The sequence below is a fragment of the Molossus molossus genome, unplaced genomic scaffold, assembly GCF_014108415.1.
Source record: "Molossus molossus isolate mMolMol1 unplaced genomic scaffold, mMolMol1.p scaffold_m16_p_2, whole genome shotgun sequence".
NCBI lineage: Eukaryota > Metazoa > Chordata > Mammalia > Chiroptera > Molossidae > Molossus > Molossus molossus.
Genome location: NW_023425355.1, coordinates 97,221,389 through 97,235,873, shown reverse-complemented (window position 1 = coordinate 97,235,873; position 14,485 = coordinate 97,221,389). Strand labels below are relative to the sequence as shown.

The following is a 14,485-nucleotide window of genomic DNA, read 5'->3' as shown; positions in this document are numbered from 1 at the left end:
CCCCATCCCCAGTTGGGGGCATGCAGGAGTGGCAGATCAATGCTCTCTCTCATTGATGTTTCTATCTCTCTCTTCCTCTCCCTTCCTTTCTCTCTAAAATCAATAAAGGAAAAAAAAAATTAAACAAACAAACAGAAAAAACAGCTCACATTCATTGAGCACTTATTATATACCAGTACTGTTCTAAGCTCTCTACATGTATTGACTAATTTAATCCTTAAAGCAAGCCTATGAGGTAGGCTATTATTACTCTCCTTACTGCATAGACAGGAAACTGAAACACAGTAATTTAAGCAACGTAACATCACAAAGCTACAAATGGCACAGCTAGAATTTGAGCCCAGCCAATTTGGCTCTTAACCTCCTACTCTTAAGGGCTTTGCTATTCTGTTATAATTTTCTGAGTCCTGAACTGTATTTCCTATCAGTCTGGGAGGGTCTAGAAGGCAGAGCTTGGGCCTGATTCTTTTTGTGACAGGTGGTAAGAGGAGAGGGCAGGCAGGCATGAACTTGTGCACAAATCTGGCCTGGACTCAACAGGAAAGTGGGTAGGAAGGTGGGCAGCCTGGATTGGGGCCCCCTCACCATTCTTCCATGCGCTTCTCTAGCTCAGGCAGCAGGAATTGCTGGTGGAAGCAATAGATGGAGCAGATGTTAGAGAAGATGCCGTGGACAACATCGGCCGGGAAGGAACTGCGGTTCCGAGCTTCTTCCAGCAGCCGGGCACAGAACACCTGTGGGGCAGGGCAGGCGTGCTCAGCCCAGCTGGGCCTGACCTTATCTAGGGAAGGGGCAGCTTGCAGGTGAGGGCAGTGTTTGTGGGAAGCACTTTGGGATCAGCATGGTCTTGAGACTAAGGAGAGAGGGAATGGAGTTAATTAGGTTTATATGGGGGGTTGGATTTCAGGTTGTCAAGGTTAGGACCTGGAGGTAGGCACTAGAACAATGAGAATTCAGGATCAGGGTCAAGGTCAGAATTAGAGTCAGGGTCAGAGAGAAGGTTGGAATTAAATCCGTTCACTTAGCAAGTCTTTTTGAGTGCCTACTGTGTACCAGGCAGTGAATAAAGCAGACAAAAATCCCTACCCTTAGAGATTCTAGTAGATTTAGGGTCAGGGTTAGAATAAGGTTCAAGGTCCAGTTTACAGCTAGGGGTAAATTCAGGATCTGGGTCAGAGTTGCAGTCAGGGCTGGTGTACCCCGCTCAGGATTAGGAGTGAGGGTTGGTATAAAGATCAAGCTTGAGGTCATAATCAAAGCTGACTTAGGGACAGGGTAGGGGTCAAGGTCAGAGAGGACTCTTACCACCTCTAGATTCTGGCCCCAATGGTAGGGTTGGGCTCAGGTCCTATGACTTCCTCCTTGGCATTCACCTACCAAATGCTAGGGCCCCAGGACCCCTGAGGGGCTATTCACCTGGTCCAGGAGATGGAGCCTGGAAACGTAGGCCTTCTCAGTCTGCAGGAGCTCATTGGCAATGTGGAACACCTTCTGTTGCACGGTCAACTGGAAAGGAGAAGAGGTAAACTCTGACCCATCATCTTGTACCCTAACCCTCACCCAAGTTCCCAGAATTCTCAGAATAGCTTAAATGCGACTAAGTCTAATGCCACTCAGAGATAACCTTACCTCCCATTCCTATAAGCCCTCTAGTTTCATCCCTGATTCTCCAGTGTATCATAGAAGCCAGCCCTCAATTTATATGCCATAAACTCCTTCACTAGGCCATGCACTCACCCAGCGATGTGCTCTCTCTATTCATTCAGCATAGTGCAGTGGTTAGCACTGTGGGTCGGGAAGTCAGACTTTCTGGGTTCAAACCTTAGCTCTGCCATTCATTAGCTTGCATAAATTGCGTAACTGCTCTGTATTTAAGTCTTGTTATCTACATATACAGATAATAATAGGGCCTACATCCATTTGTAATTGAGACAATTAAATGATTTAATATAAATGAAACATAGCAGATTACAGATTAAGTAGTCTATAAATGTTAGTTATTTATTCACCCACTCAGTTCACTGCCAGCAAAGGCTTACTGAGTACCTGGGGTGGGAGGCAAACACAAAAGTCTAAAAACATGTAAAACTCATTGCCAGTTGGCCTGGTTTTGTATGCATTGGACATATATTCAATGAGTCCCTGGCCTCAGCTCCCACATTTAAGCTGGGTTCTGGTGGAGCAGGCATTCTGGCTGCAACCTAAGGATGCCTTTGGAAGCAGTGTTAGGCTGCCGGGGCCCAGACAGAGGATCCTGTGGCCGAGAGCCTTCATCCCCAGAGCCTCAGGTCCTTGGGGGACTCAGGCTCTTGTGCCCCTCTGGAGGCCAGCTGTCAAATCTCTTTGGATATGAGAGGCTTTCCATTCACAAATAAAGAAACTGAGGTGCCCTGGCCGGTTTGGCTCAGCAGTTAGAGCAGGGGCCTGCGGTCCAGAGAGACCCGGGTTCAGTTCCCGCTAGGGGCACGTACCTCGGTTGCAGTTTGTCCCCTGTCCTGATTGGGTCGTGTGGGTGGCAACCACTCGATGTGTCCCTTTCGCGTCGATGTTTCTCTCTCTCTCTCCCCCTCCCACTCTATCTGAACAAAATATGGAAAAATGTCCTCGGGTGAGGATTAATAAAAAAAAAAAAAAAAAGAAACTGAGGCTTGCCCAGCCTGTGTGGCTCAGTGGTTGAGCATCGACCCATGCACCAAGAGGTCGCCGGTTGGATTCCTGGTCAGGGCACATGCCCAGGTTGTGGGCCCAGTCCCCAGTTGGGGGCATGAAGGAGGCAGCCAACCAATGTTCTCTCTCATCAATGTGTCTATCTCTATCTCCCTCTCCCTTCCTCTCTCTCTAAAAATCAATAAAGAAAACAATTTTTTAAAAAAGAAACTGAGGCTTGTTGTGGTGGTGGAGCAGAGACTTTCCCATCACATAGCTGTTAATTCATGGGATTTTCCAGCTAGAACAGGACTGTAAAGGTCCCCAACCAGGATGTCCATCTTCAAGATGGAAAACTGAGGCTTAGCTAGTGGTTCTCTGATGAAGGTCAAACAATTTTCAAAGTGGGCATTTGGAACTGTGCAGTCATTTTTGGTAGTCACAGTGATGGGGGCAGAGGTATGCTACTCATATTTAGTATCAGGGAACCAAGCAGATCAGCCAGGCTCCTGGTTTCTCCACATGGTCCTGCCACTAAGCAAGCATGGGTCAGTACCTCCACAGACTCCTGTCTTTCCATCAGGGGCACTGGGATTTCTCTGTCCTTCTCATCCTCCTCCTCCTCGTCCTCCTCCTCCAGGTCACTATCAACCTCCTGTGAGCTGGGTCGGTGGGGGTCAGCCAAAACCACAGGTACACTGGCCAGAGCAGGGGGCCCAGGGCAGAGGCTGTGGCTGGGGGGCCCATCGTCACTGACGAAGCAGGTCTCCTCGCTGTTGGATGGTGAGCTGATGCTGTCAATGCCGCTGTCCCGGTTGGGCACCTTTTCGCCGTCCCGGGGACCCGGAGCCAGCAGGAACAGGCAGCGGGAAGCTTCGCCCTCGGGGAGCTGGGGCACTGGTGGCTGCAGGGGTGGCTGTGGCAACATGGCTGGCTCTGTGGGACCTGGGCTGGGGCCAGGGGCTGGCCTATCCGAGGCGACAATCACAGGCTCTCTGAGGCAGGTGGTGGACACACATGGAGGCAGGATGTGAGCTTGACCGAGAGGCCTGTGTTACAACGGTCCTTCCTACCCCGGGCCCACACTCACCCCCACAGGGTCCCCCAGGAAGCAGACTCACCTTTCAAATTTCTCAATCAGTGAGGACACTGCTGCAGAACTGGGGCTGGCCTCTGCTCTTGGAGCCAGGCCCTTGGCCACTCGGGGGTCTGCAGGCAGTGGGCGTGATGGTGGAGGGGGGATAGGCTCAGGTGGAGGGGGCATCCGGGGCATCTGTAGGTAGCTGGGCTTCGGGGGGACTGGAGAGATGGACAGGGGAAAGAGAAGAGAGCTGGGTTTGGGTGGGGCTGTCATGGCCAGGCCACAAACCCCTCCACAAACCCCCAGTCTGCTCCTTTGCTCAAGGTAGGCACGGAGCGGGCTTGAGGTGAGATCCCAGTGTGTACACATTAGCCACAAGCCACAGCCTTCTACCCCTAGACCATGGTGCTTCCTGTTCTTCTAACATGCCTCTTCTCTGCCACTGGCCAACCTTTCCCTTCCTCTGTCCCCTCTCCTGGGCCATTTCTCTGCCACTCTCTGGAACAACTTACCCTGTGGCTTTGGGCCCGGTGCCCGCTTCAGTGGCGAAGGGCGCTGGCTGGGGGTTTCAGTGGGAGGGCCGGGGTCTGAGCGAAGCCGCTGGGGACCTTCTGGGTGAGGCTCAATGCTCTGGCCAGGGTCAAGGGACAAACTTTTAACCAGGATCCGGTTTCCCTGGTGCAGCCCTGAAGAAAAGAAGAAACTGGGTGTGAAACACCTGATGTCACTATAGAGGGGAGTGGGGAGTAGCACATCTTAGCAGGTATCTGGGGTGTCGGGTTCCCTGAGCCCCTTTCCTGGCCACACTGCCTTTCTAGGAAGCCTCTGTTGCAGCCCCCAGCCAGGCCCAGGGCTGTGGCTGGCAGTTTTCATCAATAGACAAGACCTTTGGCAACATGATAAGAGTTCTTTGTGATCAATACATTGATTCCTCATATGTTAGTAGGTATTATTTACTGAGGAGTTTAACCAGGTTGGGGGTGGGAGTGAGAACCTATAGTTCGCTTGTGTTTTCAGGCCTGGTTTATACAGCCAAAGTGGGTACACTGAGCCTAAACTATTCTTTACCCTTTTTCTTAAGGTCCTGAAAATACACGGGCTTCCTTGTCTACAGTTTTATGTAGCTGAGTGTCTGAAAAATGATAAAATTGTATTTCATGAGCAAACGTTTTGCTTCTCAAAATCCCAGCTTCTCACTAATTAGCACTATTTCCTCTACACACACACACACACACACACACACACACACACACAGCACCCAGAGTTCAGGTCACATGAACAGCTTTAAGACAACAACACATTCAGAAAATGGGAGGCCTTTTTGTACTGTCCTTCTTGCCTTACTGTGGGCTCCCTAAACCCACCTCTGTTTTGGCCCTGGGGGAGATGATGATCACACTTGGGAGAGAAGATCTGGTCTGGCTGGCAGTAAGGGACATCCCCCCCACCAGCGATGACATGCCCTCAGGGAAGGAATATAAGGCTCAGGTGGGCTTGGCTGGGCAGAGAGCTGTGGGAGTCGCAGATGATCAAGAAGTCAGTGGAGGCCAGAGCAAAGAGGGCAAGGCCTGGATGGCAGGCTGAGGAGCCAGGTGACCATCCTGTGGGCAGAAGGGTACAGGCAAACAGGTTTGAGGACGAGAGAGCGAGTGGCAGTCAAGAGCTCCCGCCTGTACATGATGTCGGATTTGTTGTGTCACAGCCACATGGCATCTCACAGCCACAGAGGGTATGTTACCCTGTGACACAGTCTCATACATGACCAGTCACAAATGGGCCCACTCAGTCACAGGGACACGTGGTGCTATTTACTGTTTCACACAACTACAGAGCCACATAAATTCAAACACCTGCCCACCTAGTGTGGCTCAGCAGTTGATTGTTGACCCATGCACCAAGAGGTCGCTGGTTCGATTCCTGGTCAGGGCACATGCCCAGGTTGTGGGCCTGATCCCCAGTGGGAGGCATGCAGAAGGCAGCCAGTTGATGTTCTCTCTCATCAATGTTTCTATCTCTCTCTCCCTCTCCCTTCCTCTCTCTCTAAAATCAATAAAGAAAAAAAATTCAAACACCCAATCACATGCCATCGTGGTCCCGACAACCTGGTCATATACAGTAAAAACCTTCATATAATGAACGAGTGCGGGCGAAGTGTTCATTAAAGCCAAAAGGCTGTTATATAATAAAGTAGGTTTTCCGAAAGCGTATGTTAAAAAAATTGACAAACTAGTTAGTTTACCTGTTTTGACTTATGTAGACACATTTGTGTAATTACAATTAAGTATGTATGAAAAGTTTAAGTCCACAGAAAAGTTTTCTACATGTGTTACAGTATTTTTAAATGTATACTGAATAGGTCTAGTAAATGCGTGCATTCACCAGTCACTGCGAGTAAACTAATGCACACGCTGGGGCGTGGCTTAGTGTACATGGGAACATGGGCCAGCACACACTAAAACTGCTACAGAAAGTCACCCCATAGGACAACAGAACCAAGTACCACATGTGATGCAGTGTGACCACATGCTAATCATTCGCCAAATATTCTTTACAAGTAGTGACTCCTGCATTTCAATATGCAGACTACATTCGCGGATATGTCATGTGTATTACATTGATGAAATTACTACAATGTTTTTTTCCAACGTATGGCCTATTCACTAAAATTTGTTAAAAATAACAGTGAATTAATAATAAAATATAACCTGTTTATTTAATTACAAGCAAATCTCGGCTAAAAGCATTTTATAATGAATAGGGAGTTGATTTTCACATATGACACATGGACTGAATTTTTTTTTTTTGTACGTGCCCCTAGCGGGAACCGAACCTCTCTGGTCCACAGGCCTACGCTCCAACTGCTGAGCCAAACTGGCCAGGGCTGGGCTAAAAATTTTGTCTGTTAAATCCAAAGTCTGTTAAATGGAGGTCTGCAAAATCGAGGGTTTACTGTATAGTCACAAAGACCCACGGTCACCACCTCACATATAATCACAGAGCCTCATAACATTACAAATACTGACAAACATGGTCATGTGCAGTTACGAAGACACAGTCATACAATGCAAGCCTACCATTTCACAAACAGCCTCACATAACAATCACCCAACCATTTATCATCATATACCTACTTCTGTACTCTTTAAACATGGTTCCACTGAGTCACAAAGATATGCAATGTCATGTACACTGTGTTCCACAATTGCAGGGCCAGACTATCATACCATAATACAGTGTAGCATGTTCACATACCTGCAAATGGTTCACACGGTCTTAAAGACTATAGCCACACAGGGTCATTATCTGGTGTCAGATACAACCTCCACACAAAGTCACATACTACCATGTACCAGAAACACAAAGACAATCACAGACACCTGGAGTAATTTACTAGGTCATACACATGAAACAAGAATTTCCATGATGTCCCTTGCTCTTAGGGGCTCAGACACGCTCAGACACACACACACACACACACACCACAGACGACACTTGCCTCCTGGTCTAATCAGTCATGTGGCCTTTGTTACAAAAACACAGCTAAACATACACAGAGACATCCTACACAGGGTCACACTGGCAACAAAGAGTCGCATGGAATTTTAGGTCTCCCAGTCCTGGAGGGTAGGAGTAGCCCAACCCCCAGGTTTCCAACGGCTTCTCCGAGTCCCAGACACTACCCTGGCCACAGTCCAGCCAGATAGGCCCCAGGGAACTTGGGCCATAGTTCCCTCCCAGTCCTGAGGGAGCATGGAGACCCAGGCCCCAGAATGAAAACCCCTCTCTTACCCGGTACCTTGTTTGGGTGCTGTTTCCTCACTTCCTTTCTCACCTGAGCAGGCAGAGCCCTGGCTGGGAGGGAGGAGGTGCTCCTCTCAGTTCAGCTGGGCTGCTCACCCTGCCGGGCTCAGCATATCCTGGCCTGGTCCTGCCCTGCCCTCCCCTTGGGTGTGGGGTTAAGGAGGATGAATCACCTGGAGGGTGGCACACGCAGAGACACAGTTCGAGAGACACATGGCCAGAGAAAGTGAGAGACACAGAAAGTAGCTGACACAGCCAGAGATCCAGAAATCCAGAGAGTAAAGCCAGGCACTCCACCATGCAGAGACTGTGCTCGGAGATTCACACATAGGTGCTGGAGTCCAAGGTGTCCCTTGTCTGCCTCCTCTGACCTGGAGAAGCCAAGCGGCCCTGCCTCCACCTCAAAGCAGGCAGGCCTCCCCAGGCAAGCCCTCCCCACCCAGTCCGTACAGAGCAGTGGCCCCTGGCTGCGGCTTCTCTCCTTTTGTTCCATTGCTTGTCCTGGGGAATGGGTGACCACATCTCCACCCATGGCCCTGCTGTGGCCCAGCCTGTTCCCTCCTCACCCACCTTACCTGGGAGCCCCAGATGGGCCCCCCTCTCCTTTTCCTCTGCCTCCGTGCAGGCAGTCCTGCAGAGTGGGAAGCTGAATGAATTCAGATATTCTGGGACACCTTGGATCCCAAGGTAAGAGGGGCAAGGATTTCCAGTCCAGGTTCTTTCCCCTTTTTGGGGACAGCTTTATTGAGGTGTAATTAACATATTATAAAATCCAGCCCTTTTAAGTGTACAATTCAGCGACTTTTAGTGAATTTACAGAATTGTGCTGCTATCACCACAGTTTTGGAGTATTTCTTTCACCTCCAAAATAGCCCTTGTGCCCATTTGTACTCACTCTCTGTTCCCATGCCCAGCCCCAGGCAACTTCTAATCTACTTCCTGTACCTTTTAGCTATGTTTTTTGTGGACATTTCATATAAATACATCATACAGTATGTGGCTTCTTTTTAAAAAAAATTTTTTTTATCCTCATCCGAGGACATTTTTTTGCATTTATCTTCAGACAGAACAGTAGGGAGAGAGGGGGGGAAGAGAGAGAAACATTGATGTATTGATGTGAGAGAGACACATCGAGTGGTCGCCACCCACAGGAGCCCAACCGGGGCTGGGGGCAAACCGCAACCGAGGTATGTGCCCTTAGCGGGAACCAAAGCCGGGACTCTCCGGTCCGTGGGCCGAGCCAAACCGGCCAGGGCAGTATGTGGCTTCTTTAACTTAGCATATATACTATTTTGGGGTTCATTCATATTGTAGCATGTAGCAGTAATATATTCCTTATTTCGCTAATCAATAATATTCCATTGTATGGATGGACTATACTTTATTTATCCATTCACCAGTTGATAGACAATGTAGATTGTTTCCAAATTTATAATTCAGCTCAATTTCTAATGAGGAGATAAAGAAAAAGAGAGGGGCAATGACTTGCCCGAGGTCACACAGCAAATCAATGGCAAATTTTCAGCAGATTGGTTCTGGACTGGACTCCTTTCTCTTTTTTAAAAAAAATTTTTTCTTTATTGATTTTTAGAGAGAGGAAGGGAGAGGGAGAGAGAGATAGAAACATCGATGAGAGAGAACATCAATTGGCCGCCTCCTGCATGCCCCCCACTGGGGATTGGGCCCACAACCCGGGCATGTGCCTGACCGGGAATCGAACCAGCGACCTCTTGGTGCCTGGGTCGATGCTCAACCACTGAGCCACACCGGCCCAGATGGACTCCTTTCTTAACCATGTTTTCCAAGGTGAGGCTGGAAAAGAGGGGAACCAGAAGGAGAAGGGGTGTACTCAGTGCTTCGGAGACTGGCAAGCTGCAGTGTGGCTAGGGAGAGCAATGCCCTCAAGCCCGCCCACGGGGAGAGGGCCGACGGGGTCCAGTTCAAGAACCAACCAGGAGAGGCTCCACTGAGGGGAAAAAGGTTCAAGACCTTTCCCTTTCCTATTTCAGTGCTCCTCTTCCCTGTCCCGCTGCCTACATTTCCCTGTCTCCTATGTTTTCCCTCAGGGGACCTGTTGGCCCCAGGTCTTGCTCCCTCCAGGTGGCTGCATGAATCTTCAGCTCTTTTGTGACTCCCATGGGGAAAATAGGAACTGCTCAGCTAGGCCTCCGTGGCTCCTCATGACCTGCTGGACTTTCTGGCTTCCCTTGGGTTCATTTAATCCTGCAAATATTTCTGAGCTCTGCTCTGAGCCTGGTAGACTGTGCTGGGGGATATAAAAATCCCATTTCTGCTCTATGGGAGCTCCCAGGGGAGGCCCTCCGCTCCCTAGATACCATGGCCCTTCCCACTGCCCCTCTTCTCCCCACCCACCTAGGGCCTGCATTGGTTTTCTCCAGCCCATTTAAAAAAATTTTTTTTTCCCCTTTATTGATTTTAGAGAAAGTGGAAGTAAGAGGGAGATAGAAACATCGATGGCCACCTCCTGCATGCCCCAAACTGGGGATCGGGCTCACAACTGGGCATGTGTCCTGACCGGGAATCGAACCGGCGACCTCTTGGTGCATGGGTCAATGCTCAACTACTGAGCCACACCGGCCGGACTCCAGCCCATTTATTTTTTTTTTTTATCCTCACCCGAGGATATTTTTCCATTTTTTGTACAGATAGAGTGGGAGGGAGAGAGAGAAAGAGAGAAACATCGACGTGAAGGGACACATCGAGTGGCTGCCACCCGCACGACCAACCAGGGCCGGGGACAAACTGCAACCGAAGTACGTGCCCTTAGTGGGAACCGAACCCGGGTCTCTCCGGACCACAGGCCGACGCTCTAACCGCTGAGCCAAACTGGCCAGGGCTCCAGCCCATTTTTTATGGCTGATAACCCACAACATTCTCTCTCTCATCCGTGCAAGCATACCCACATCTACACACCTGCCAAACTCCTCTACCAGCACTGCCCCCTCCACCACTGGGTTCACCAGAGTCCCCAGTGCCCACTGGAACAGAGGCCACAAAGCGCCCCCCCCCAGTCACACCACGAAACCTCATAACGCTTTGTGAAAATGTACTCAGACACACCAACTGTGCACAGACCTCGAAGACCTAGTGAGAACCTCAGAGCTGTTCACATGTCCATGTGTTAACAGGCTCGGCACAATGTTCACACATACACAGTCACCACTGCCACTAGAGTGTCTCTTGTCATCCACGGGAAGAACACCTTGGGCACTGCCCCAGCACTGCTGTGGTGTGGCGGTGGGGGTTTGCTCCCTGACACGCCCTCAGCAGGCCAGAGGGCAATCTTGACACTGACCTCAGGGAGCTCCCAGTCTCAAAGACAAGAGACTCTCACTGAGGAGAAAGAAGCTCGGTGAGGCTCAGGAAATGCAAGGGAGTCAGCCTGTCCGGACTGAGGAAGCTCAGGGGAGGGAGGGAGAGGCCAGCCACAGGGTGGCCAGATAAAATACAGGCTGCCCAGCTGAATTTGAATTTCAGAAAAACAATGAATAATTTCTTAGTGTGAGCATGTCTCATGCATACTTATACTAAAAACTTACTATGCTCTACTAAAAATTATTTGTTGTATATCTGAAGTTCAAATCTAACAGTACTTTTTTAGATGAATTCCAGCAACTCTAGTCAAGGAGGGCTTCGGGTGAATGAGGCAGAAACAGGCCTTCAAGGTGGCACCAGGGAGTCAGAGCCCCCCTGATGTTTATCCACCTTAGCCTCATGCAAGCTGTGGGCTCTCCCCATCACCCTGCAGTGGGCTCCTGAATGCTCTTGACAGTGCCATTATTTCAGGGGTAACCTTGAATCTTTCTTATTTATTAAAAACCAGAGTCGATAATTAAAAACCCTTGGTCCTTGGCTATTGCAAAGAAGGGTGGCACCATCACACTTGCAGACTGAACTGCAAGGGTTAAGATGTTGCAGCACCATTATGAACAGCTGTTTCAGGAGTCACACAGAGGGCATTTAAACCCCAACACCCCATTTACTAGCTGTGTGACCCTGGGCAAGCCTCTCCCACTATCTGAGCCTCAGTTTCCTTGTCTAGAAAACAAGAAAATAATCACAGGTCCCTGGTTTAGGGAGTCCATGAGACAATGAAGAGAAAGGGCAGAGTGTCCCCCATCCATTGAGCAATGTGGGTGGGTTAGACTTGAAAACCAACAGAACTGCACATCCACAAAGACACGAAACTACGCACACAGACATGTAAACCCACAGGACACAACCCAACACAGAGCTATCGACACACTCCCTGGCTGGTGTCGCTCAGTGGTTACAGTGTCGGCATGCACACTGAAGGGTCACAGGTTTGATTCCTGGTCAAAGGCACGTACCTGGGTTGTAGGGTTGATCCAGGTCCCGATTCAGGTGTGTGCGGGAGGCAACCAACCAATCAACATATGTCTCTCACAGGGATGTTTCTCTCTCCCTCCCTTTTATTCTCTCTAAAAATCAATGGCAAAAATATCCTCTCGTGAGGATTAACAACAATAAATAAACAAAGCCATGGACACACTGAGAAACACAAGCCACCCAGCCAGAGATGACACAGAATCCAGCCCCGCTGGACACCAGCAGCTCCCAGGATCAGGCGGGATTCCTACTAGAGGCAGGTGGCAGTGGGAAGACAATGGTGCCCCATCCCCACTCCATTCAAATTCAATTCAAGCTATAAACCACTGTGAAGTAAGTGTTAAAATGTAACAGATTTTTGAATTTTCCTGTGACACCTTATTGTTATTGAAATAGCAAAATCATTCCAAAAATGGTTTCTGGTTGCTGCAAGTCCCTGCTTGGTAGGTGCCCTGAGCGCATGCTTCTGGGTTTACTGGCGGAGCAGGTCTGCCCTCTACCTGAGTTTGAGGACGAGGACTCCTCCGGTCGCCCATTCCCAAGGGAAACAGCCCTTGCTTCTCCCTCAGCTCTTTCTGGGAATTTCAGCTCCCAGCTTTCCCTCTCCCTGGACAGAAGCACCCCCTCTCCCTTTTCCCAGCTGTAGTCTTGGCTTAATCTCAAGACAGCTAATAGGGCCTCAGACTGGACCTCAGCCAGGCCATTAACTCCCTGGTGACCTGGGGAGTCACTTCACAGCTCTGGACCCCAATTTTCCCATTTGAAAAAATGTTGAGAATGTGTGTGTGCTGCTTGCTGTGAGGAACCAGTGAGATGCTACAGTGGGATGGAGCCGGCCCCAGCACTCAGGCTTCAGGATCCCCAATGCACGCCCAGATCTCTGCTTCTCCAGGCAGAGAGGTAGGCCCCAGGGACTGCTGGAATTCCTGGGGGTGGGGGTGGGGTGGGGGAAAGGGAACAGAGGGAGTGGAGAAGAAAGAACAACAGCAAATAAGAAAGTGCTTCTTGGGAAGCCAGCTCCATGGGGGGCAGAGGAGTCCCTTGCTTCAGAACAAAGCGGGGATTAAGGCACCTGCCCTTTGAACACGAGGTCCAGCCCAGCTGTGCCACTCCACCTTTGTGACCAGACTGCGCCCAGGCCTCCCTTGACCTGGCAGATGTTCTCTGAAAGTTCAAACACAAAGCTCTGTCAAGTGTGAGAAGTGCAGGGGGAACCCAGTGGGTAGCTGGAAGGTTCCTTCCCTGAAGCAGACCTGTCTTCTGAAACATAAGGGCTCTGCAGAAAAACGGAGGCACCTTCTAGAATGAAGGCACTTTTGGAAAAGTGGGAGCCCGCCCAGCAAGTAAGGAGCTTCCCAGAGTGTTCCCGCCTGCAAAATGGAGACATTTTCTTTAAAATGGAGGTCTCTTTGATAAAAAGAAGCTCTCTTCTAGAAAGGGAAGAAGTTTATACAAAATGGAGGCCCCTTCCTCAAAGTAGGGGGACCTTCTGTAAAGTGAGGAAGAGTTCTATAAAGACCCTTGTGTAAAATGGATGGCCTGTCTGTAAATGAGAGACCCTTGGAGAAAATAGAAGACTCTTCTATAAAATGGATGGACTCTTTTGCAAAGTGAGACACCTTCTGTAAAGTGTGGACCCTTGTGTAAAGTGAGGACCTTTCTGTCAAATGAGACAGTCTAAGGCAATAGGGAATGGTGAGGACTGGGATAAACTGGAGAGCATATGCCTGTCCTAAAATAGGGACCGTAGCTCCTCCCCTCCATCTAATTGTTTCGTTGAAGTAATGGGGCCCTGTATTTATTTTCAGATCTTCCAATATTTTGAGAGAATCATAAATCCAGATTTTATGTGAAATCCCCCAATTTTAAAAACAGTGAATAGGCCAAATGAAACTTGTGAGTCAAATTCCACTTGTGGGCCACCACTTTGCAGTATCTCAGTTAGATGGTCCTAAAGCCCCTTCCATTTACCTCCTGTTCTATCTTATGTGCTGTGGCTCTTGTGGGTGGCAGCCTTAGAGGTCCCCTCTTCCAGCCCCTGGAAGGCCCAATCTCCTCTGGACCTGAGAAGGCTCAGGGCTGCTCATGCAATACTTGTCAGCGGTTCCCTGAACTAGAATCTGCCTTTTGTTCTGCCTGGTCCAGTTCACACTCTGCCCCGGACAGGACACCTGGAGAAGAGAGCAGGGAATTTCAAGTTCTTTCAGATCTCTCTAGAATTTACGGTGCTCACTTTTTAGTGGAGGATATAAGGTAGGGGGATTCAACTGTTTGTTGAGCATCTACTCTTGGCCAGGCATTGTGTTGACACTTCCCTGTGTGGCACCCTCTTAACACGCCTACGTGTGGGCTATTAGTTTCATTTTACAGGTGAGGAAACTAAGGCACAGAGAAGCAAAATAACATGCCTGAGGATACACAGCTAGAAGTGGTTGAGTTGGGGCATAGTGTGTACCTATGTCCAGAGTCACAGAGCATATCCTCAGTCCGTGTTTGCTGAGTTGGGAAAGAAATCACATTTGGAAGGGGGAGGGGAGAGGACTTTCTAAAGGAGGTGGTTTTTCAGTTTAGCTGTCCAGGATGGGT

The 14,485-nt window shown here is 49.5% G+C and overlaps 1 protein-coding gene across 1 annotated transcript in view; it reads right to left on the bottom strand.

Moving 5' to 3' along the window:
- The window catches only part of FGD1 (FYVE, RhoGEF and PH domain containing 1), a 44,038-nt gene that overhangs the window by 19,951 nt on the left and 9,602 nt on the right, over window positions 1-14,485 (bottom strand). Inside the window, exons 2-6 of the mRNA XM_036271508.1 lie at window positions 4,240-4,413; window positions 3,768-3,945; window positions 3,203-3,641; window positions 1,417-1,506; window positions 586-734 (exon numbers count right to left, since the gene is read on the bottom strand). Of these exons, the coding sequence (XP_036127401.1) occupies window positions 586-734; window positions 1,417-1,506; window positions 3,203-3,641; window positions 3,768-3,945; window positions 4,240-4,413 (1,030 nt within the window). The remainder of the gene's footprint in view (window positions 1-585; window positions 735-1,416; window positions 1,507-3,202; window positions 3,642-3,767; window positions 3,946-4,239; window positions 4,414-14,485) is intronic.